The sequence below is a fragment of the Lactuca virosa genome, chromosome 7, assembly GCF_052849685.1.
Source record: "Lactuca virosa cultivar CGN04683 chromosome 7, Lactuca_virosa_CGN04683_v6, whole genome shotgun sequence".
Classification (NCBI taxonomy): domain Eukaryota; kingdom Viridiplantae; phylum Streptophyta; class Magnoliopsida; order Asterales; family Asteraceae; genus Lactuca; species Lactuca virosa.
In genome coordinates this window covers 151,937,306-151,960,569 of record NC_136432.1, presented here as the reverse complement: position 1 = coordinate 151,960,569, position 23,264 = coordinate 151,937,306, and the positions used below count along the sequence as shown (strand labels likewise).

The 23,264-nt window shown below is 36.4% G+C and overlaps 1 protein-coding gene and 1 pseudogene across 2 annotated transcripts; both read left to right on the top strand.

Moving 5' to 3' along the window:
• Positions 1-626: 626 nt before the first annotated feature.
• LOC145127229 (putative magnesium transporter NIPA6) lies at positions 627-2,344 on the top strand (annotated as a pseudogene). Its single transcript, XR_013716434.1, has 4 exons — positions 627-635; positions 960-1,052; positions 1,164-1,281; positions 2,031-2,344. The product of XR_013716434.1 is annotated as a putative magnesium transporter NIPA6 (transcript).
• Positions 2,345-17,886: 15,542 nt separating this feature from the next.
• LOC145125201 (uncharacterized) lies at positions 17,887-22,656 on the top strand. The gene is made up of 13 exons (XM_079060696.1): positions 17,887-18,082; positions 18,237-18,367; positions 18,498-18,589; positions 18,669-18,865; positions 18,987-19,168; positions 19,761-20,063; positions 20,146-20,210; positions 20,862-20,910; positions 21,000-21,153; positions 21,227-21,311; positions 21,868-21,937; positions 22,049-22,189; positions 22,260-22,656. The coding sequence occupies exons 2-13, from the start codon at positions 18,308-18,310 to the stop codon at positions 22,545-22,547; spliced, it is 1,686 nt and encodes a 561-aa protein (XP_078916822.1). The 5' UTR covers positions 17,887-18,082; positions 18,237-18,307; the 3' UTR covers positions 22,548-22,656.
• The last annotated feature ends 608 nt before the right edge of the window (positions 22,657-23,264 follow it).

Below are 23,264 nucleotides of genomic sequence, written 5' to 3'. Positions count from 1 at the left end.
ATATATATATATATATATATATATGTGTGTATGTGAATAGTGAATAATGAATAATAAGAGATTGTTTTCGTTGATTCCATTGTGTTTTTGGTCCAGCTTTTCTTTTGTATGCAGCATCAGCAATAGCTGTGGTGTTGGTATTGGTGTTGTACTGTGAACCACGCTATGGGCAGACTAATATGATGGTGTATATTGGCGTATGTTCCATAAATGGTTCAATAACAGTCAGTCTATTGGCCAACTTTCTGTCAATTATTTACATTTGGAGCAAACTCATTTCTAGACATAAGGGTATATAGTTTTTATTTACTAAAATGATATTTTATATTTGGTAAACACTGGGGGAATAGTGGAGTATATGTTTTTCTTGTCTAGTGGCAAGACTCATGTAATTCTAACCATCATCTGTGCATATATATAATTCTATTTCTATCTATATGGGAATTGTGAAAAAACTGCATGGGCTTTTTTTTCAAGATGCAGATTCTCCTTTTTTGCAGGACCTACATTTGAAATAATGTGTTTATGAATTGCAGGTTATGAGTGTGAAGGCAATAGGTATCACGATAAAACTTATATTAGAGGGCTCAAGCCAGGTGGCAAGCTACCAAACATGGATTTTTGTAATGGTTGCTGTTACATGTATAGTCACTCAGTTGAATTACTAAAAACATCAGAACCATCATTTTCATTTTGAGATTTCATTTGTTCAAAAAAGAATCTGGGAGTTGCTGAATCTAATAAATCTTAATAGGAAACACAACACTTCTTCTGAGCTCACTTTACAAAACAGCAGATAGGGAAAATACATATTAGCCCTTGTACTTTCATCATTCTGTCGATTTAGCCAATTAACCATTATTTGACCTGTAGTGATTAAGCCATTATACTTTGTGTGACCACTAAACCACTATTTTTTACTGAAGTATTATATTAATAATCATGAAATTTTTTATCAGGCTTTGGACATATTTACTACAACAGTGGTTTCACCAATCTATTATGCCATGTTCACATCATTCACAATTCTCGCAAGTGCTATCATGTTCAAGGTATATTTTGTATTGCATGATGCATCAGATCAAAAAGGCTTTCCAAATATCACTTTTGAATTACACCTCATTATTTTATTTTAATTTTTTCCCTATAATATTAATTAATAGGATTGGTCTGGTCAGAGTGCTAGCACCATTATTTCGGTGCTTTGTGGGTTCATGACTGTACTTTCTGGTACCATAATTTTGCACACTACAAGAGAACCTGATCAACCACCTGTTTCAGGTAATAACCCAATTACACACAAAGTTATATCTTGTGTTGTATTAGGGTTAAATGCAAGTTTCATTTATTTATTTCTTTATTATATTATAGCATCTATTACAACATCGTACTTAAAAAAAGTGACACAATTATAGCAATCTCATGATCTCATCCAAATATTAACCAATTTTCCTTTCAGTGGTATAATTGAGTTTATTATTTTAAATACAGTGTCCTAATGAAGAAAAATTACAAGTGCAAGATTTTTTAAAAGCATAATATTTTAATAAGAATTGAATTGGAAGTACAATGGACAAATAGATAATTCAACCCACACCCCATGAACCAGTTTTGGTCCTTGTAACTTTTTATCTACATGTTCCAAGTAAAATGACTATTTTTGGTCCCTTGGTATAGCTTTTTTTTGCAATTTTGGTTTTACTTGGAACAGGGACCACAAATTTTACCAAAACCTCACATAAGGACCAAAATTGCAAGAAAAAAAAGCCTTTTCGGACCAAAATTGAAAAATAAGCTTTACTCATGGACCAAAAATGTAATTTAATCATAATTCAATTAATATTCGTTTTAGAGAATTGTATAGTATAGTATTCCTATGTATCTCTTATATTAGATGCCTATGCGAAAGACTTGCATTCTTCCTTAAAAGGGGAATGCTATGCATAATGTAAATGTGGGATATAAATTAATTGTGATGCAAGTAATATAAATTTTAATAGATTTTGATTTGAGAGTTGGTTACTTTGCAGACATGTATTCATCACTTTCTACTCAAATATCATGGATTGTGCATGCAAATGGGGAAATATGGAAGCACAACGATAATGAAGAATCATGCCCCCTGAAGTTGTTGCAATAATTCAACCAAATCATTTCAAATGACATACTTTTAGAATGCATACACACTACTGACTTTGGTTAAGAATTAAGAATGAAGAATGCAGAAGAATGCCTCAAAAGTCAAATATGATGTTGATGCCAATCACCCGATGCAAGGGGAGAGGAAGTAGTCTTGGCTTTCTGAAAGATATTCATCTAACATGGTGACGTGATCTTTATTTTTCTTTTTTTCTTTTTCTCTTTTTTCATCTGTGAAAATAGAAGAAACTTATATTTGTGTTTGGGATCTTCGTCTCATTATAGTGATTGTTAATTATATATTCCTGAAATTTTTTTTGCTATTTTTCTTTTTACAGGAACGTACATATTTTATCACATCTGTTAGTATATATATATGCATTATGTACTTGGGGATATAAAAGGAAAGAAATAAACGAGGGCAAATTTGTAAAAAGTTAGGACTTATATTAATACTCTCTCTTGTCTCAGCTTGGCTTACAATCTTGTATTTTGAAATGTAGCACGGGACATAAGAAAGAGATCATTATTCAGAAAGGATTGGTATGTTTTTATCTAACAATTTAAGGGCATATTTTGTATTTTGTGGTTGTGTACAGGTATGGAGAATGCATTTCACAAACACAAACACATCCTTTTCGTGTTTTATTAAAAGTAAGTATGTCCCCTTGTTCACTTTCACTTTCATCTTTTGTATTTGTGTCCCCTTGTTCACTGTCACTTTCATATTTTGTATTTGATTCTTTTTGGTTTATATTAAGTTAACTGAAGCAGTATAATATAATAGAATAGAAAGTGTTGCTTTTTTTTTGGAAAGTAGCACTATTTCACTCTTTCATGTTAACTTTTACAATCTACATGTGTATTAAATTTTAATATTTTATACAGGTATGGGCTGTATTGAAGCTTGGATTCTTGGAAAAAGGTATGTTACTACATGTGTATTAAATTTTAATATTTTATAACATAGATTGATGATGCTTGAAGCCTTTCTGAATACTAATGTGTTGATGATGAAAACATGTATCATGTGGAAACAGAAGCATAACAATAAGATGTAGAAACAAGAAGGTGTTCCTTAATAGCAATGTAGTATTAGGTTATATAGTTAGGGAAAACCTCTTAATAACAATGTACAATCGGATCTCCTTAATACCAATGTATTACAATTTTTTGACATGATTTTATGGATGAAATTGATTGTTTTGGTATATATTTGTTTCCATATTTTTGTATTATGTGTAAATGAGTATCGTAAAGATGTGTCGTAAATGTATATCGTAAATGGTTGCTGAAGTTTCTGACACGCAAATGCGTGTCATCTTCATTTATGACAGGGGCTTTAATGATACGCAATGCGTGTCCTAAATATGCGTCGTAAGGTTACGACATGCAAATGTGTGTCGTCTTCCTTTATGACAGGGGCTTCCTTGATACGCATTGCACGTTGTAAATGTGTGTAGTAAATGCGCGTCGTAAATGCGCGTCGTCTATAGACGACGCGCAAAAGCGTGTCATCTCTCGTTATGACAGGGCCTTCCTTGACACGCATTTGCGCGTCGTCTGAGCGTTTTACAACACACATTGCGCGTCGTAAAATGCTGTTTTTCTAGTAGTGGGTTTCCACCCTGTGCCTAGTGTCCGCGCGAGAATAGGGGTGAGGTAAGAGGCATATAATAATTATATTCTTAGAATTACTTATAGGGGTTTGATCCTCTTTATTTACTTTTATGATGACATGGTGCATACTAGTTACATATCTAGGTTATATATAACTTTAGCGTATCCATTTAGTGATTGTAGACCTACTAGCAAGAATCAGTTTTAGTTTTCACATAAGTTATACTACGACAAAATACTCCTATAGTATTTTAAATGTTATGTTTGGTTGTTAACGATTTTCTGGTATGGGTGTTGGTAAGTTGATAGACTCGTTGTCCACTATGACTATCCCCCGGCACATACAAGTCACTTCTCGGACGAATATAGTTGACCAGGCTATATTCCTCCCAGACTTGATTGCATATCCCAGGGCATATTCACATTGCACAACTCTTCTATTTTTAACTTTTGTGTTTTCCTTAGACGTGGCACTAAACCGGTATGCATGTATGTACTTATACTTTTAACAAGAAACTATTTATTTCTAAAAGTAAAGTTATTTGAAAATGTTTAAATCAGAGACTTAAGTCCCAATGCATTTATAGTTTGTATATCTTATGTGGTTCGATATACTTATCTGTCACACCCCCAAACCAAGGATGGCGGAAACGTCCAGGGGTGGAGGACTTCATGTATAGTATCACAACAACGAGTATAATAGTGCCCAAAGTAAATACAACCATCATAATTATAATTGAAAAAGCTATACAATAGTATGTGTTTACATGTTTCCAATCAATTACACTTATGATGACAAAAATGAAATGTTTGACGATTTAACGTCCCATCCTCAAAAGCGGTTGATTTCCTGTTTCACTGAATTCCTGAGAATACAAGTAGTTTGAAAAAGCGTCAACAATTAAGTTGGTGAGTTCATAAGAGTTTTATTTGAGAAAGAAGCCGTTTTCCTTGTAAAAAGCGATAGAATATGATTCCAGAAAATTTAATATATTCCTATGTTATGCAATAATGTACCCTAGAAAGACCCGTAGATTCCTTCTATAATCACCCAGTGTATATAAGTTATATAAAATTTAATTTAAATAAACCGTCGAATATAATGGGTCTGCCCTAGGTCCACAACCAAACAAGGAACAGGAAGTAAGGCGGGCCCACCAATTCTAGGTCGATTGCGACTAGATTGTTATATAACTCTAGCATATACACTTAGCAATTATAGCTGAAGTCTAACAATTTTAGATGAAATGTAGTTTTGATAGAAATATGTTTTCCAAAGAAAATCCAATATTTTCCTTATAAAAGTGATGTCGTCCTAATTCTTAAGACAGAGAATATGTGTGTGTTTTGTGCTTATAATGTTCATAATGGGAATGTGTTTCCAAAGAAAATCCAATATTTTCCTTATAAAAAGTCATGTAGCCTTAAGCGTCAAGACCGAGAATATACAAGTATTTTTCCATCCTTAGAGTAATTCATGCAAGTTTAAATCGGCATAAACTCGTTTAATTTAGAAGTAAAACCCCTTTTCAAAGTAGAATTTTTCCTGTAAACTGGAAAGATTGTTAACTCCCTATGTGAGTCGTTATAACCATACTACGACAGAATAACCTGCTTACGACGTTCTTCAGGCATCGGAATCGAAATGACACTTGTCACCCCCGATCGGCCGATCGGACTTATGCAAGCAGCATGGGTGTGGGTTGTCAATCCCAATATAGATCTATACACAATTATCATGCTCTCCCTACAAGAGACTCTGGTTATAACTAATTCAGGATTTTCTGTGGTACTTAAGAGTACCCCGAAGGAGAATGTCTCACAACTTACGTTAACTAGTTTACATATAGTTTTGAGTATAAAACCTCTTCCGCGGAGGAAGTGAAATCACCTTTTATGAAAATACATTTGTGATATAAATCCATAAACTATTACTATTATAGTTTATCAAGTAGTATATGAAAAACCCATTTGTTTTGAGAGTAAAACCTTTTCCATGTAGTATGCTTTTATCGAAAATTCATAAACTATATACTTAATGTAGTTTATTATATGTGTTCGAAATGAATGGAGGAAAAACCTTAACATGAATGACTAATTTCTGTTTATGATGATAAACTAACAAGAATGCATCCAAACATTGAGAAACTTATTGTTATGCACTTTGCTCAACATACTACAAAGTGTTGTTAATAAGGTAAACTATGCAACTAGTTTTTATCCTTTCTGCACTGTTTTGAAATTATCATAGAAAAATCATACGGAGTCGAAAACTAACTCCGTAAACTCTGAGAATTTAGAAAATGTGTCTAGTTTATTCATAATTTTTATTATGATTTTTAGAAGTCTCTAAATTATGTGAAAGTGTTCATAATCACAGACTGGTCCGAATTCGTTTCTGAAATGATAGGCAGTTTTGTAAAAATCACCATAAATCGTAGGAAAATCGTATGGAGATGTGCAAGTAGTCATTTTAAAGCTATAAACCTGAACTACTTGAATATTAAACAGTTTTGAAAGATATTAAGTTTAAGTTGGGTAAAACAGTTCGTGAACAGGTCACAACTTTTCTGTTGTAAGCTGTCAAGTTAAGTTTTGAATATGTTTTGGTATTTTAACTTGTATTCCCCCCCTGAAAACTGAAGAAAACTAGAAAATGTAGGGGTATGAACTCACCTTGAGTGATTTATTGTAGAGTGGAAGGTTGAAGATGATGAGTTTCAAGTCTAGATCACTTGATGAACACACGAAGTTTTGGATGATCTTAAGAACGATTTTTGGTGTGAAGATATGAGTCGTTAATCCAAGAGTGTTATGAAAACATGTAATAACACTTGAGTTAGAAGGAAATACTTACCAATAAGTGAATAAATGACTTAAGAACACATCAAAAGTGTGGCTGAAAGTTGAGAGAAAAGAGGCCCTCTTGATGGTTTAAGAAGTGTATAATTTTGATGGTGAAGTAAAAGATCAAGGGAATCCCAGGCATTTCCTTATATGCAGGGTTGCTGGAGCAAGTGGCTAGGGTGAAGGGATGTTTGCCTTGGTTTGTGTGATGTGGATAAGGTTGGACCAATAAGAAAGTGACACATAGGAGGCAAGTGGGCACACTTGACCCACTTGTGGTGTAGAATACTCTTCTTATTGTAAAATAATGATTTATAATTAATAAATCCGTGAAAAATAATTAAAATAATAGTTCTGGGGGTTAAAAATGATAAAAATATGAATTTGGTGAAAAAATTATGTCAAAAGCGTCAAAAACGGGCTTAGGAGGCGAAAGTAGTCGAAAACCGGACAATAGGGACCGAACCTGCGAGGTTCGGCTCTTAGGAGCTAGGAACCGAGAGAAGGGAAGAAGAAGGACCGAGAGTAGGCCGAGGGTCCGAAGGTCCGAAGTGGGATGTGAGGGTCTCGGATGGGGGCCGAAGTTCGGTCCTCGCTGCTGAGCTTCGGTCCGCTGAGGTTTCGGTCCGAGAGGCTTCTGACACTTTCGGTTCTGACAGGAGGGTTTCGGCTCCTAAGGGGAGTTTCGGCTCCTAAGAGGAGTTTATGCTGCTAAGAGGAGTTTCGGTTCCTAAGAGGAGTTTCTGTTCCTAAGAGGAGTTTCGGTTCCTAAGAGGAGTTTCGGTTCTATATGGCTGTTTTTCGAGAAATCTTTCCGTTTTGCGTGATTTTTGACCAAGTTAAGGGTCGGGATGACCCGGATGACCAGAAAACGTTTGAGAGAGATTTTGGGAGAGATTTGGGAGAGATTTCACATACTTGGAGAGATTTCACATTCTTGGAGAGATTTGGGAGAGATTTCACATACTTGGAGAGATTTCACATTCTTGGAGAGATTTCACATTCTTGGAGAGATTTGGGAGAGATTTCACATACTTGGAGAGATTTCACATTCTTGGAGAGATTTGGGAGAGATTTCACTTACTTGGAGAGATTTCACATTCTTGGAGAGATTTGGGAGAGATTTCACATACTTGGAGAGATTTCACCTTAGCCATTTATTATCGCATAATCTCGTAACTGCAAGGTTCGCGAACCCTGTTATGCTTCGTTAATGATCGTTTTAAGTCCCCGAAAGGGTCCTTAGTCGTGTTTTGATGCGTTTAATTCCCTTTTTAGGGTTTTTACATTATTAACACATAGATTCTTCGAGACACTTGAATTTTTTACATAAAGATGCACATTTTTATACATAAAATAACTTTTAACATACAAGTACTAGTTAAGTTGACTGGTTTGACTTGTTGACTTTGACTTTGACTTTGACTTGAATTTGACGGTTGTCACATTATCCCCCCGTTAGAAGGAATTTCGTCCCGAAATTTGTATTTGAGTGGGACATTAAGGGTTGGGGAATAGATGAGGGTATTTTTGCTTTATTTGGCCTTTGCGTTCTCAGGTGAACTCGGGTCCTTGTTTCACGATCCAACAGATCTTCCCAACAGGGATGCGTCTTTGGTTTCGTCGGGAGGTATCACAAGAGTCTCGTCGGACATACCTTTCTTTAAATTTGACGCGTGGATGGTTGGATGTACATTATTAGGTTCTTGGGGCAGTCGGAGTTTGTATGCTACTGAGCCAATCCTAGCAAGGATTTCGAATGGTCCTATGTACCTTGGATTTAGTTTCCCTTGTTTACCGAAACATATCATTCTTTTGAATGGTGGGGCCTTCGGTAGAACTCGGTCACCAACCCGCAATTACGAGGGTTTGCGTCGCTTATCTGTGTAGTTCTTTTGTCGGCTTCGAGATGCTTTCAGCCTTTCTCGAATTTATACTAAGTCGTAAGTAATACTTCCCCTCGGAGCGTTGCATAAGGTCTGCTTTAGTGTTCCTCATTTGATTAGGTCGGGAGGGAGCATATGGGTTCGGTTTTCGAGACTAGACTTATTCGGATGGTAGGATGTTCATTCGCACTCCTGGGTAGCCTTGTCCCGAAGTTCATGGTAGGACTCGTACCTGGTCCCTCTATCTTTAACTTGCATATAGAGGTCGTATGTAATTAGGATTGGTAAGACAGTTGGATGGGTGACTCCGCCCCAAGTCCACAACCAGACAAGGAACAGGAAATAGGGCGGAAACACACATCCAATGTCCATAGAATCTTAATTATATATTATCCTCGCGTATACACTTCGTAGTGATAGACTAACTGTATTCATCTCAAGCTTCTGTGCTTGCTCTTGTCCTGTTATACGTGTGATATTCTCGAAGGGTTTACTAGGAATAATTTGAAAAGGTGCGGAAAGTGTAATACTCCTCTGGTGAGTGTTTTGAGGTTTCACAGCGAGAGATAGCCCGAAGATCCGTGTCGGATTTGTGTTTATAAGAGACGAGGGTTTCGAGGTTAGGTGAAGGGTCTTTTCGTAGCCGTGTAATCGGGAAAGTGAGGACTATACCAATCGACATCGAATGATGACAACGGATCTTTTTAGTAACATATGTGTTAGGTTGTATTCGTACGAATTATTCATTAGGGAGATGGAGTATCATGTGATTCTTGTTAGTGTGCTTCATTTCGATCGGTGTTATTGTTACTGCAAATGACTCATACCACAACAGCTAGCACTGGTAGTAAGTGTGTTCTGAATACTAGTAGTGATTCCTTATATCTTGATCCTCGACCGATCATTCTATGATCGATCGGTATATGTAAGTCGCATGTAAATTGGTATTGATGAACCCGTCGAGTGGGTGGCTCTACCCTAATCTCACTACTAGACATGGAATAGGAGTTAAGACGGAATTATTCGCTTTAAGTCTTTAGTATTTTGATTATAATTAACCTTGATGTATATACCAAGATATCCCAGCTTACTGGTAATGATCCTAAGATCATATATAAGTGTCTTTGATTTGATTGAACGAGAGAGTATTTTTAACTACTTTTTGATATATGGTAATTTTAGCAACATACCAATTTCATTACAAACATATGGTACTTAAACGTTTTTTTTTGTTGTTGGAAACATTACAAAAGTCCTAATAAGGTTCCGTGTTGCTCCTACTGGTTTGGTTGTCACACTCCTCCAGCTCCTCCGTCATTCCTCTCAGTTGGACAGTCCCTCTTGAAGTGTCCCGTTTCACCGCATAGGTAGCATACTGGACTTACACTGATGTTGGTGATTGAAGTGATGTGTTGGGTCTGGGTCCTGCAGAAACGGGCAATATGTCCGTTCTTGTTACAGTTTTTACAGTGAAACACCCGGCAAACTCCATTGTGATGGTAGTCACACTTGTTACACTTTGGAAGTGTTCCCATATATTGTCTGACCGGTGCTTGAGTGACAGACGTTGTGGCTAGTGTCGAGGCATGAGTCGGGACTGATGTTGTAATTACAGGGGCAGCCACGGATTGTTGTCCTTTAGCGCGTTTTTGAGATAGGTTGCACTCCTTTTTGTCCCAAAATTTTCGTTTCTTGTTCTTAGGTTTGTGGTCTGAGGCGTCCTCGTGGGTAGGCACCCGTTGGTGTTCTTGACTGTTACTGCGGTTAGAATTATCAACACCGCCTTCATCTCTGCTGGCGTTGTTAGTATTGAGTTGCACCATGACGGCTGTCACGGCTGCCGTGACCGCAGCTTGAAAAGTAGCAGAGTCTATCTACAGGATTGCTGCCTTGCTTGTTGGCTGGTTACCTTCTTGTGAAGACATAACTCTGTCGCATGTGGAGAAACGATTTCGTGAGTGGGGATGATTCTAATTATACCCTTATCATTTATATACACATATATAAATTTCGCAATTTACTGAACTAGTCTTGATGTTTCTGCTAACGTTCCGGAGACGGAGTTTATGGTAGTGGGTAGAAGTAGGTTTTGTACGGGCGTTAAGTTTTTCCCATCCTAGGATTAGGTTTGTCCAAACACACTTGGTTGAGGAGTTCTGATGGGATCCGGTGCATTAGTGCTGGTATGACCGCACCCTATAGGTCTATGGAAAGGCACCTTTCAACCATGAGGTTTAAAAAGAAGAAATGATAATGAGTATTGAATAAGGGTTTATACGTCAGGAGTTATCTCACTCAGTTTATCTTAGTTCTGAGTGTATCGAGTTCCAATGTTTTTGGTGTCTTTTGAAAACAATTCATAACGAGAGTCTATATATAATAAACTTATGAATTCTTAGTAGTATTTCTCCCAATGAAAATAATACGCATGCCCCTTTCATTTGTATGATTCTAGTATATTTAGCTTTTAGAGAAAGGTTTTGAGCCTGATGCAGGTCTACACCACATTATTGCAAGGAAAGGTTTGGACCGCAAACAAATCTCTTGACTAGTGTAATCACTAACTCGCGGGGTCGGGCCTACACATGGAGGGGAGTAACACCAACGCATACTCATGGGCCTAATCTACCAGGTCTTGTGAGTAAAATGAACTTTATTCTCGATAATTCGTCCCCAAATGGCGATTGCTGTTGCTGATGGCGACTCCATCCCTTGATCAATGCTGCCCAACGGGGCACAGGTTCGATGTAGTCGAGGCGGTTCGCGAGAGCCCTGGCTATGTAAGGAGAGTTGTCGACCTCTGGCTCCATCTTCGACTCTTTTCCTCATCACCCACTAACTTTCCGGGTTCGGAAAGTAGGGGTCTTCCGGTAAGTAAGATCTTGTCATGGTGTCCGCGCGAGAATAGGGGTGAGGTAAGAGGCATATAATAATTATATTCCTAGAATTACTTATAGGGGTTTGATCCTCTTTATTTACTTTTATGATGACCTGGTGCATACTAGTTACATATCTAGGTTATATATAACTTTAGCGTATCCATTTAGTGATTGTAGACCTACTAGCAAGAATCAGTTTTAGTTTTCACATAAGTTATACTACGACAAAATACTCCTATAGTATTTTAAATGTTATGTTTGGTTGTTAACAATTTTCTGGTATGGGTGTTGGTAAGTTGATAGACTCGTTGTCCACTATGACTATCCCCCGGCACATACTAGTCACTTCTCGGACGAATATAGTTGATCAGGCTATATTCCTCCCAGACTTGATTGCATATCCCAGGGCATATTCACATTGCACAACTCTTCTATTTTTAACTTTTGTGTTTTCCTTAGACGTGGCACTAAACCGGTATGTATGTATGTACTTATACTTTTAACAAGAAACTATTTATTTCTAAAAGTAGAGTTATTTGAAAATGTTTAAATCAGAGATTTAAGTCCCAATGCATTTATAGTTTGTATATCTTATGTGGTTCGATATACTTAGTTCACTATAAACAATGCTCTGATACCAATCTGTCACACCCCCAAACCAAGGATGGCGGAAACGTCCAGGGGTGGAGGACTTCATGTATAGTATCACAACAACGAGTATAATAGTGCCCAAAGTAAATACAACCATCATAATTATAATTGAAAAAGCTATACAATAGTATGTGTTTACATGTTTCCAATCAATTACACTTATGATGACAAAAATGAAATGTTTGACGATTTAACGTCCCATCCTCAAAAGCGGTTGATTTCCTGTTTCACTGAATTCCTGAGAATACAAGTAGTTTGAAAAAGCATCAACAATTAAGTTGGTGAGTTCATAAGAGTTTTATTTGAGAAAGAAGCCGTTTTCCTTGTAAAAAGCGATAGAATATGATTCCAGAAAATTTAATATATTCCTATGTTATGCAATAATGTACCCTAGAAAGACCCGTAGATTCCTTCTATAATCACCCAGTGTATATAAGTTATATAAAATTTAATTTAAATAAACCGTCGAATATAATGGGTCTGCCCTAGGTCCACAACCAAACAAGGAACAGGAAGTAAGGCGGGCCCACCAATTCTAGGTCGATTGCGACTAGATTGTTATATAACTCTAGCATATACACTTAGCAATTATAGCTGAAGTCTAACAATTTTAGATGAAATGTAGTTTTGATAGAAATATGTTTTCCAAAGAAAATCCAATATTTTCCTTATAAAAGTGATGTCGTCCTAATTCTTAAGACAGAGAATATGTGTGTGTTTTGTGCTTATAATGTTCATAATGGGAATGTGTTTCCAAAGAAAATCCAATATTTTCCTTATAAAAAGTCATGTAGCCTTAAGCGTCAAGACCGAGAATATACAAGTATTTTTCCATCCTTAGAGTAATTCATGCAAGTTTAAATCGGCATAAACTCGTTTAATTTAGAAGTAAAACCCCTTTTCAAAGTAGAATTTTTCATGTAAACTGGAAAGATTGTTAACTCCCTATGTGAGTCGTTATAACCATACTACGACAGAATAACCTGCTTACGACGTTCTTCAGGCATCGGAATCGAAATGACACTTGTCACCCCCGATCGGCCGATCGGACTTATGCAAGCAGCATGGGTGTGGGTTGTCAATCCCAATATAGATCTATACACAATTATCACGCTCTCCCTACAAGAGACTCTGGTTATAACTAATTCAGGATTTTCTGTGGTACTTAAGAGTACCCCGAAGGAGAATGTCTCACAACTTACGTTAACTAGTTTACATATAATTTTGAGTATAAAACCTCTTCCGCGGAGGAAGTGAAATCACCTTTTATGAAAATACATTTGTGATATAAATCCATAAACTATTACTATTATAGTTTATCAAGTACTATATGAAAAACCCATTTGTTTTGAGAGTAAAACCTTTTCCATGTAGTATGCTTTTATCGAAAATTCATAAACTATATACTTAATGTAGTTTATTATATGTGTTCGAAATGAATGGAGGAAAAACCTTAACATGAATGACTAATTTCTGTTTATGATGATAAACTAACAAGAATGCATCCAAACATTGAGAAACTTATTGTTATGCACTTTGCTCAACATACTACAAAGTGTTGTTAATAAGGTAAACTATGCAACTAGTTTTTATCCTTTCTGCACTGTTTTGAAATTATCATAGAAAAATCATACGGAGTCGAAAACTAACTCCGTAAACTCTGAGAATTTAGAAAATGTGTCTAGTTTATTCATAATTTTTATTATGATTTTTAGAAGTCTCTAAATTATGTGAAAGTGTTCATAATCACAGACTGGTCCGAATTCGTTTCTGAAATGATAGGCAGTTTTGTAAAAATCACCATAAATCGTAGGAAAATCGTATGGAGATGTGCAAGTAGTCATTTTAAAGCTATAAACCTGAGCTACTTGCATATTAAACAGTTTTGAAAGATATTAAGTTTAAGTTGGGTAAAACAGTTCGTGAACAGGTCACAAATTTTCTGTTGTAAGCTGTCAAGTTAAGTTTTGAATATGTTTTGGTATTTTAACTTGTATTCCCCCCCCCCCCTGAAAACTGAAGAAAACTAGAAAATGTAGGGGTATGAACTCACCTTGAGTGATTTATTGTAGAGTGGAAGGTTGAAGATGATGAGTTTCAAGTCTAGATCACTTGATGAACACACGAAGTTTTGGATGATCCTAAGAACGATTTTTGGTGTGAAGATATGAGTCGTTAATCCAAGAGTTTTATGAAAACATGTAATAACACTTGAGTTAGAAGGAAATACTTACCAATAAGTAAATAAATGACTTAAGAACACATCAAAAGTGTGGCTGAAAGTTGAGAGAAAAGAGGCCCTCTTGATGGTTTAAGAAGTGTATAATTTTGATGGTGAAGTAAAAGATCAAGGGAATCCCAGGCATTTCCTTATATGCAGGGTTGCTGGAGCAAGTGGCTAGGGTGAAGGGATGTTTGCCTTGGTTTGTGTGATGTGGATAAGGTTGGACCAATGAGAAAGTGACACATAGGAGGCAAGTGGGCACACTTGACCCATTTGTGGTGTAGAATACTCTTCTTATTGTAAAATAATGATTTATAATTAATAAATCCTTGAAAAATAATTAAAATAATAGTTCTAGGGGTTAAAAATGATAAAAATATGAATTTGGTGAAAAAATCATATCAAAAGCGTCAAAAACGGGCTTATGAGGCGAAAGTAGTCGAAAACCGGACAATAGGGACCGAACCTGCGAGGTTCGGCTCTTAGGAGCTAGGAACCGAGAGAAGGGAAGAAGAAGGACCGAGAGTAGGCCGAGGGTCCGAAGGTCCGAAGTGGGATGCGAGGGTCTCGGATGGGGGCCGAAGTTCGGTCCTCGCTGCTAAGCTTCGGTCCGCTGAGGTTTCGGTCCAAGAGGCTTCTGACACTTTCGGTTCTGACAGGAGGGTTTCGGCTCCTAAGGGGAGTTTCGGCTCCTAAGAGGAGTTTCTGTTCCTAAGAAGAGTTTCGGTTCCTAAGAGGAGTTTCGGTTCCTAAGAGGAGTTTCTGTTCCTAAGAGGAGTTTCGGTTCCTAAGAGGAGTTTCGGTTCTATATGGCTGTTTTTCGAGAAATCTTTCCGTTTTGCGTGATTTTTGACCAAGTTAAGGGTCGGGATGACCCGGATGACCAGAAAAAGTTTGAGAGAGATTTGGGAGAGATTTCACATACTTGGAGAGATTTCACATTCTTGGAGAGATTTGGGAGAGATTTCACATACTTGGAGAGATTTCACATTCTTGGAGAGATTTGGGAGAGATTTCACATACTTGGAGAGATTTGGGAGAGATTTCACTTACTTGGAGAGATTTCACATTCTTGGAGAGATTTGGGAGAGATTTCACATACTTGGAGAGATTTCACCTTAGCCATTTATTATCGCATAATCTAACAACTGCAAGGTTCGCGAACCCCGTTATGCTTCGTTAATGATCGTTTTAAGTCCCCGAAAGGGTCCTTAGTCGTGTTTTGATGCGTTTAACTCCCTTTTTAGGGTTTTTACATTATTAACACATAGATTCTTCGAGACACTTGAATTTTTGACATAAAGATGCACATTTTTATACATAGAATAACTTTTAACATACAAGTACTAGTTAAGTTGACTGGTTTGACTTGTTGACTTTGACTTTGACTTTGACTTGAATTTGACGGTTGTCACATGTACGCCCAGCGTACTCAGATGCAACCTTTCTCAAATAAGGGACTTATCTTGCCACAACTTCAAATTTCCATTGCTTCCTCGATATAACCTCGATTCCCATGAACCTCAAACCCACGGAAAGGTGACGAGATGCCCTAAGCTTCTAGCAACTCGTCGCAACCCCGAGACCTCCTCATGCCCGGTTTACAGCACACGAACCCTGATCACGGACGATCTGAAACAGGATGTTACAGCCGACCCATTGGATATGTTATCCTAGCAGTTGGTATTATATTGATTATGAGTTAGTTTTGCATGCTAGTTGCTATGCCAGTTTGGTAGATCTGTAGGACTACCTGTGTTATTATCTGATTATCTATGTGCATTAGTTGTGTTATATGTCGACATATTATGTGGGATGGGTTGAGGTTGTACTGCTGCGTGCGGTAGCCAACAAACCCTAGAGTATTCCAGATATGAGCTGAGGGCCGGGCACGGCATGCCAGACTCATACTGAGGACTCAGGAGCATTCCAGATACGAGTTGGGGGCCGGGTAGGGCATGCCAGACTCGTACTGTGGGCTCAGTGGCAAGCCAGATGTGAGCTGTGGGCCCAGAAGGCAATCCAGACTCACACTGTGGGCCCAGGGGTAATCCAGTCTGTAAAGTTGTGGGCCCATTGCATGCTGTTTTGTTCGTTATGTTATGATATTGTTGTTATGGTTATGTGGACTGTATGTGTATCGGTATTTTGTGGGTAACTCACTAAGCCTTCGAGCTTACATTTATCGATTATTGTTTCAGGTGCATCTGATGATTGTGGGAAGGCAAATGTGTGATCGTACAACTCCTCATATTTTATATCTATGTTTCTGGGATACTCTGATATAGAACTGGTTTGAAACAAATTTGTAATAATTGTTGGTTTTTAATGTTTTAAAAAGTTTAAATTTGACATAATTTTTATGGATGTTACAGTTGGTTAACATTATTATTCAGTGTGGGTGGTTGCGGGCAGTTAGGAGAACAACTTTCGGATTCTTCGGACAGAGGTGAGTCTTCTCACCATATCAATGGGTCCAAGGTACCAAGGTCGGCCCATTTTATGAGATGCGGATTGTTGATTGAATATGCGATATGATAGTATGGAATTTGCATGAAAGACCACGTGGGGGTTCCCGTGGCATTTAGTATAAGTCCTTGGAGGGTTTCCAGGGCATCCTAGTATATCTGCTTGTAGAGTTTGCATTATGTCTAGTTTGGTAGGAAGACCTTGTTGGGGTTCCCAATGCAGGAAGACCTTGTGGGGGTTCCCAAGGCAGGAAGACCATGTGGGGGTTCCCATGGCAGATAAGACCACGTAGGGGTTCCCGTGGCATTAGGTGTAAGACCCTGGAGGGTTTCCAAGGCTTCCTTATCTGTTGTATGCATGGCTTATATGATATGTGTAGCTTATAGCTAACCTGATATGTGTTATGTGGGTTGTGTGTGGGATATGCTCTGGGGGACTCACTAAGCATTAGCTTACAGTTTGTGGTATTGTTTCAGGTACATCTGAACCCAAGGGCAAGGGCAAGGCTTGATGGCGCAGCGTGCACTCTCTCACCGACATTTTATGGGACACTTTGATGTTGTTTTTTTTCTTAAAATAAAGTTGTAATGCATGTGGATTTGAAAACAGTTGCTTTGGGATTTCATAGTTTATGGAAATGGTTTGATTTATTAAAATTGAAAACTTTCTTTTGAAAATTTGAGTTGTTACAGTTTCGGAAACATTGGTCTGTCTCTCTCTTTAATATCTCTAACTTTAAATAAAGAGTATAATTGTCTATTTGTATAAAAATATGTGGATAGATCAAAAATTACATGTAGAAAAATCAGCTCCCGTTTTGCAACTATGCTTAGCTAGCTATGAATTTTACACCAAAGGGCTTCTTCGAGTTCAGCGGTATCATCATGTGTTGTCCTGCATCTTTGAGGTCGAATGCAAAATCTGGTCGGTGGAATTAGGTATTAGGCTAGGAGTAGTTTAGAATTATTGGTAAAAAAAAGTTATGACTTTTACATGTTTTTTAAATCAACATATACATACCGACGTGTTTTTTAAATCTACTTATACACACTACACTCAATTCTCAATTCTATGTATATTTCGTGGTTCCACGAATCAAATGGAAGCAAACTAGATTCCCTACAAATACGCTCTCACAAATCACTTGATCACCAACCAGAAAATCACGGATATTAAAAAATCAGATTACTCCGCCGATCTAGGTTTCCATCTCTCTTGATTTCCACTTGTTTTCAAAATCATTCTATATTTAGAAGCTTGTAATTCCTTTTTGAGTTCTCTCAACTGAAATCCTCATTGCCTGAAAGAAGTTGATTCCCTAAAGAAATCGCCGATATCCGGAAATAATGGTTCTCGTTGTAACTTAGGTACATATTCATTCTCCATGTTTTTGGCCACAATTTGCATTGTTTCATATTCCAATTCATTATGGTCCAATTACACTATTCGAAGGGTTTTAATCGATCAATGTATATGTTTGATGCCAATCTAAGATACTAATCATGGATAAATTTTCGGCAGGACTCGTTGGAAAACGTAAGATTTTGGGAAGAAAGGGAGTCCAAGAAGCTAAGAGAACCGATAATCCGAAAATGTCGTTTCCGATTTTTGATGGAAATGTATACCTATTAAAGGGGATTCCTAATTTTCTGGTAACTTCTTCTTCCCACATAAACATTCTGTAAAAGTAAAACATGTAGCAATAATCACATTAAAAACCCATATCCAAAAAATACTTAGTAGTACGTATGTTCATTATACAAAGATCTTCATATATTTTAGGCAAAAGAGGACGATTCACCAGCTCATGTTGAGCTGAATAACAATATCATACCATCATCAACCGTGCTAAAGCAATTGGCCATAGGTTTTCAGTAAGTATTTTCTAATATAACTTTTTTTTTTCTGTGCTTTTATTTGTGAATGATCTACATGTTATGATGATGAAATCAGGACCACAAAAGGTTTAAGGTCGATGAAGGATCTTTTGGCATCATCAAGAGATTCATCACCTGTAAAAGAGAGATCGGGTTTAAGCTTATCTGCTATGAAGTCATTTGTAGTGGGGGAGAGGGAAGATGATAAGTTTTCTTCTGAGTTTGGTCGTAATGAAAAAGTAATGTCTTTTATCCATTCACTTCTCAATGCGGGTAAATTCTTTACTTACTAACTTAATGTTGTCTTCCCTGAAAAAAGTGACATTATTTAGTTTCTTGAAGTCCCTCTTGATAACATTTCACTACCATTATAATCATTGCAAGATATTTGCAGAAGGAAATTTTTCTCGAAAGAAGGTTGGATCTTGTTTTAAGACAAATAAAACCATTACTAATTTTTCCAAAGAAATTCATGGAGCTCCTCCGGAGAGCTTCGTTACAGAGCTTGCCGAAGTTGTTGGAAGTTTGAAAACATTGAGGAAAATGGCATTGTTTTGGTCAAGGGTTGTTTTAGAAGTGAGTTGCTCTTATCAATCTTTTATGGTGCTGGGTTGGGTTGGGTTTGTGTAGACTGTTTGATTAAAATTGGTTCAGATTTTCAAACATGACACAACATGTTTAATGATAAGGTTACAATTTTTCAATATGGGTCGACCATATTCTCACAACCCAACGATAAACGGGGTCGACCTGGTTGGACCCATTGAAATTTTATAGGTTAAATAAAGTTAAAAACAAATGTAGACTTAATTATTAACTAAGTTACAAACACAAAAAATTGTTAAAATTTAAAAAGAAAGGTAACTACAATTTAATTGTCCGAGTACGATTCTAAATTTTTAAGAATTTGAGATTTTGCTTTTTGTATTCTTTGAATTTATAAGATTAAAGAAAATAATAATAATAATAATAATAATAATAATAATAATAATACTATACGTTTGATGGGTTGATATCATGTCATAAGTTTCAATGCTAACGCAATCTATTTAATTAAACGTGGTTGAGCTGATTGGTCTATTTAATTACATGAGTTGAAAGTTTCAACGTATATTAACTTACCCTCTTTTTTTTTTTTTTTTTTTTTAAAAAAAAATTTGATATACAGTTGAGAAGGCTATGGTGTGAAGGACAATACATACCAGGAATCCCTCGGGATGAAATCCCAAACTTAAATTCCTGTCTGTTGTACCAGGATTTGCAGGTTATCAATTGTTGTATTTCGAGGAAACAAAGGAGACTTATTGCCACCCAATCATTAGATGCGGTTCTAAAACAAGGCAATCGTGATCCTGATTTGTATGCTAAGATTAGCTCTGGGGAACGTGTGCTCAGATTAGGAGCTCACAAACGACTTGAGAACACCAAACTTTTGAAAACTGGTGAACCTGTGTATACACCTATTATGCAGGTTTGATTTGATCATATTTACGAGATATGCCATTGGTTATCATGAAATTGTGTCCTGTTTTTCTTAACGTTTTGGTTCATAGGAAGGGCCGTTGCTTACCGAAGACGTTATTAGGGAAACGGAGGAACTCGTCTTACGTACTGGGAGGTTAGTGCATCCTTCAATATTGTTGATTTTCGTTCCTTAGTTAATTGGTGTTTTTTCTTTAATGTCATTGTGAAATAAGATGAAATTTTTTAATTTTTATTTATTTAAACATTATTGACATAAGTAATTATATTTTTTTATTATCTTAATTAAATTACGATTTTATTTTTGAAATAACAATTTTTTTTTTTTTAACTTTATCATAAATCATTTGGGGTTTAATGAGCTTTTATTAAGTTTTTATAAATAAAAATTCTTTAATTATAAGTAAAATAATGTGCTAAATAGAGTTTAAAGTTATGTATTGTATTTACATACAATACAATGGTGGGCTACGGCTAAACCAAATAAGTCAATTTTCTTGGCTTTGATGAAGTTCATCCAATGACCATACCTTGACTTTTATAACCTCTTTTGCTTTTTTGATCAAACGGCGGAGATTGAACTTGTTATTTCTATGTATAGGTATCATGCGCTTATGTTTTGAACCAAAGCACTTTTATATACAATTTATTAAATTCATTTTTTCATTCCATTCCTTGAGACCACCCAAACATGAGTATAACTCATGCCCCATTTATTCCATTTCATCCAACTCAAGCTGGCAACTATGATTTTTCACACAAATTGACACTTTATATATGTGTTCAGTGTTGGTGCGGGGTGTTCTCAGCTTCTCTCTGACATGCAGGCTTTCAAGGTGAACTTTTAACGAAAATGGTTTCATTAAAAAAGAAATTTTAACCGCTAGCTTACTGTTTCTGCTTTCGGCTATAAATCTTGCTTTAGGCAGCAAATCCAGGTTGCATATTAGAAGATTTCGTTAGATGGCACTCACCCCCTGACTGGACAGAAACATCAACAGATGATGAGAGTAGAGAATCCATTAATGGTGATCTTTCTTCTTCTAAAGGACAACTCAGTACGCGTATGCAAAAAGAAGGTATATATATCAACACCCTCTTGTTATCTCTTTTTTCTGCCGGTTTTCTGACGCTTGATTTCATGATTTTAAGGTAATTTGTGGCGAGAACTATGGGAAGCTGCAAAGTCGATACCTGCTGTTAAACAATCTCCATTATACGATGAGGATTTATCAGTGTAAGTGAGACGATTTTATTTCTCTTAGAGTAAATTACATTTTTCCTTACTGAATATCACAGGGCGCCGTTGAGGGGGTTTACATTTTTCTTTACTGAATGTCACTGGATGCTGTTAAGGGGGACAAAGTGGGCAGCTCATATGGACCTTTTTTTATTATAACGATAAGGACCTTTTTTTTCTGGCTCGTCCTGAGCCTTTGAGAATATTTAATTCATCACGACCGCCTTACTGAATATAGTTGACTTTTGAAATTTTAGTACCAATAAGTTTTCTCTTGCCATTTTAGTCATTATTTGGGATTTTTGTAAGGTTTTCTTGTCCATGTCCCAAGCACATGACTAATTCTGTGCCAAGATTACAAAAATCAGTTATTCTAGGGACAAAATATGTTCATTTTACTTGAAAAAAGAGCACAAATGCAACAAGAAGCTCAGATAAGGACCAAAATTGCAAAACTCAATTATACTTAGGGACCAGAACAATACGTAATTTACTATTCCATTTATTAAATTTCCTATCCCGTGTTGAAGAAAATCGGTATCGTTCTTTATAGGGAAGGTATTCTGCATGGCTTTGAGAACATCTCACCTTCTGGTTTCTTTGAGCAGTTGTTTCTTTCTCTTGTAAGCACAATCGAACTTATTTAATCTTTGTGTTTCTGTTAAAAACCACAAGTTTGATATTTCAAATCATTGAATATATGTTTTGATGATATAAATCACTTAAAATTTCAGCTCAGTTCAGGATGTACGATTGCTGAGACTAGAATTTCAACTAACGAAGATCTGTACAAGTTGTTTAAGGAGTGCAAAGAGTATATTATTATTACTTGTCAAGGAAAACGTTGGGTCGAAAAAGCCTATGATATATGCAAGGTATTTTCTTGTATGGCTAACCACACGTGTCAAGTTTTGAACTTAATTATTTGTGGTGATCTGGTAATAGGTGTATGAGACAGTGGCAATGATGGCATTGTGCCCCAATGGCGTCATAAGGATCACAATGCCGCAACCTGATGAGACCCCTACAAGTGATGAACCCAAGGGTAGTTTTGGGAAAGTTGGCGTCATGTTTGGTGGTATAGATAATAGTGCGTGGAAAACACCACCAAAGGGCCCAAAGAACCAAGACGACGACACAACAACACAAGCTTCCTTAATGTTTTCAAAGCAGCCACCGAAACCTACTGAGAAACAAATTGGTTCTATGGAAAACAAACCGTTACCTCAATGATGTTTATTGGCGATAATCTAGATATTGATAAACACAATAGTGATAGATAATGACATGTTATGTATAGTATTTCAATTCTTTATTATTAGGTTATTCAGTTATATGTATATTATAGATACTCAATAATAATACAAGTCATATTCAAGGGAAGTACATTTGTTAAGAAACGTAAAAGCAAATATTCCCAACATCACACTAATACAAAGCGTGATATAGGACTCGCCAATTAGGACCCGTTTTTTGGAAAAACCGGGACATATTATGAAATAACCGGGATCTAAAAGGGGAGCAGCAATATGACCTGGTTCCCAGCATAACAACCGGGACTTTTTGTTTTATGGGTATATGACCCGGTTTCAAAAAAACAACTGAGTTCTATTAGTCTTACTAGGACAATGCATGCATTCTACAAAACTATATGACCCATTTTTAAAAAAAAACAAAGGTTATTTGACTTTTTTATATATCCTTAATGGTGGCCATATCACCCCCTATCTTGATTACCAAGTGCTCATTTCTATTCCAATTAGTCAAGTTAATGCTCATATCTTGTTTCTTTTTTATATCAATTTTTTCTCATCTAGAACACAAGTAATCACTTAGGTGATGTTTATATTGTATGTTGTATAGGCATCAGTTTACTTTCATGTATATACTATTTTTGACCAATGGTCTAGAATTACATGAAAAGATACTCAAGTTCAATAAATTACATCA